The 2,351-nt window shown below is 39.1% G+C and overlaps 1 protein-coding gene across 1 annotated transcript; it reads left to right on the top strand.

The window, feature by feature from the left end:
• Positions 1-987: 987 nt before the first annotated feature.
• Positions 988-1,726, top strand: LOC145797859 (uncharacterized). Its single transcript, XM_082885289.1, has 2 exons — positions 988-1,125; positions 1,274-1,726. Exons 1-2 carry the CDS (start codon positions 988-990, stop codon positions 1,724-1,726), a joined length of 591 nt encoding a protein of 196 aa, XP_082741415.1.
• The last annotated feature ends 625 nt before the right edge of the window (positions 1,727-2,351 follow it).

The raw sequence follows: 2,351 nt of genomic DNA, 5'->3' as shown, positions 1-2,351 counted from the left end.
GTTCAGGCCAATAAGTTTGATAGGGTCTATGTATAAGATCCTAGCTAAGGTTCTTACAACTAGACTAAAGTCATTGTTACATGAGGTTATTAGTGAAACACAATCTGCTTTTCTGGGAGGGAGAAACATTTTGGATGGAGTGTTAATAGCCAATGAAATAGTAGATGGGTGGAAGAAAGCTAAGAAGAAAGGGTTGTTGTTTAAGCTTGATTTTGAGAAGGCTTATGATTCGATTAACTGGGAATTTCTTGGTTCAATGCTGTCAAATTTTGGGTTTGGTTCAAAATGCATTTCATGGATAAAGGAATGTGTGTCATTGGCTAGAGTCTCAATTTTAGTGAATGGATCACTAACTAAAGAGTTTTCCCCTCAGAAAGGACTTAGACAAGGGGATCCTTTATCACCGTTCTTATTCAACTTGGCTGCTGAAGGGTTGAGTGTTTTACTAAGGAGAGCAAGAGATATTGGTATCATTAAGGGGGTGGACATTGGTGTTAATAGAATAGTAGTCTCTCATTTGCAATTTGCTGATGATTCCCTTTTGTTTTGTGAGGCTAATAGGCAAGAGATGATAAATATCAAAAGGATTCTTAGGTGGTTTGAAATCCTATCAGGTCTCAAGATTAATTATCATAAAAGTGTGGTGTGTGGGGTGGGCATTTATAAAGCATTGAGCAAGGAGTTTGCTACATTGTTGAACTGCATATCTCAGGGGTTCCCATTGAAATATCTTGGGTTGCCTTTGGGTGTGAGCCCAAGTAGAAAGAACATTTGGAAACCAGTTGTAGATAAAATAAAGGCCAAACTATCTGGTTAAGGAGATTTCTGTCATTTGCTGGTAGGTTGACGTTGATCAAGGCAATATTATCTAATCTGCCAGTGTATTACCTATCACTATTCAAGATGCCCGAAGGAATTTCTAAGGAAATAGGTAGAATTCAGGCTACATTCTTATGAGGAGGAACAGAGTTGAAAAGAAAAGTGCATATGGTGAGATGGAAGGAGGTAACTTTGAGCAAACTTCAGGGGGGGTTGGGTATTCAGAGAATTAGGGATGTTAATGTATGCCTCTTGCTTAACTGGTGGCGGAGGTTTGCAAATGAAGAGGAATTTTTATGGAAGAAGGTAATCTGCAGTAAACACAATCTGGAAGAGGGAGAGTGGTTTCCTATTCTAAATTTAAGAAAATAGCAGCTCAAAAATCTGGAGGGATATCCTAGCTGTGGCAGAGTGTAGAGCCAATTTGGTTCATTTTTATGTTAATCATTTCAAGATTGCAGTGGGTAATGAACTTAGAGTGAAGTTTTGGCATGATAAATGGTGTGGTGATGTATGTTTTAAAGAGGAATTCCCTAGATTATTCAAGTTATCTAATGAGCAAAGGGGCTCTTTAAGATTCTTTGTTGAAAAGAAAGAAAATTTAAAAAATTTGGTGTTTAGTTTCAAAAGGCAGATGTTTGTTTGGGAGGATAAGGAACTTACTAGGCTCAGAGATGTGCTGAGATTGGCTCCATCTCTCAATCCAGATGCTGTGGACAAACCAGTGTGGTCGGCTGCCAAATTTGGACAGTCTCTTGTGCCATCATTGTACAATTACATAGCAATAGAGGTTGCGAAGTTGGGGTTTCTTAGTAGGTCAATATGGTTGAACTATCTTCCACCCAAAGTGCAATTTTTTGGGTGGCTTGCTTGGAAACATAGGGTAAGGACTTATGTGTTTCTTTAGAGGATTGGGATTTTGGATGGGAGTGTATCTTCTAACTGTGTGTTTTGGAAAAATGAGCTTAAGACAATAGAACATGTCTTATTTTGTGCCCCATGGTTTGGAAGGTATGGACAGGTCTGTTACAGTAGTGGGGTATGCTTTGGTGTAGACACCCCATTTTTGACCGCCCTTAAGACTTGGACGCAACTGATGGTTTACTTGATGGAGAAAGGTGTGCAGGGCAAAGGGTTGGTTTCTTCGGTAAGGAGAGAGTCAAATCTTAACTTCATACCCCCTTTTTCTTTTTGGACCGAAACAATCTAGATCAAAAGATTTTAGACTTGAAACCCTCATTTTCAAAACGTTTTGAAAATAAAGTTTTTACGATGTTTCAGGGCTCGCATTTTGTCAAATGTTGCGCTTTTTGGTAAACCGAGCAAGGACAAAGTGGAAATGAACGAAAGAGGTGAAATCTTTGAAAAATCTTTCAAAATACTTTGTCTAGGGGTTTGGAGTTGAAGAAAAGAGGAGAAGAGAAAGGAAAACTAGTTTGGGAGAAGTTCGGCATGAATCCGGGTAGGACCAAATCTGCGCGGCTTCACCAAAATGGGCATAACTCTTTGCACAGGAGGAATTTTGATGTGAG

Source organism: Camellia sinensis, chromosome 8 (genome assembly GCF_055761805.1).
Source record: "Camellia sinensis isolate YWXY chromosome 8, ASM5576180v1, whole genome shotgun sequence".
NCBI classification, from domain to species: Eukaryota; Viridiplantae; Streptophyta; class Magnoliopsida; order Ericales; family Theaceae; genus Camellia; species Camellia sinensis.
Note: the sequence above shows the minus strand (reverse complement) of the source record. Positions and strands in the feature narration are given on the sequence as shown.

What these genes read in the sequence shown, in the direction of transcription:
- LOC145797859 (XM_082885289.1), top strand. Translation starts at nt 988, where the DNA reads ATGGTGAGATGGAAGGAGGTAACTTTGAGCAAACTTCAGGGGGGGTTG. An exon ending in AGGAATTTTTATGGAAGAAG is followed by an intron (nt 1,126 to 1,273) that starts GTAATCTGCAGT and finishes AATCATTTCAAG; the next exon opens with ATTGCAGTGGGTAATGAACT.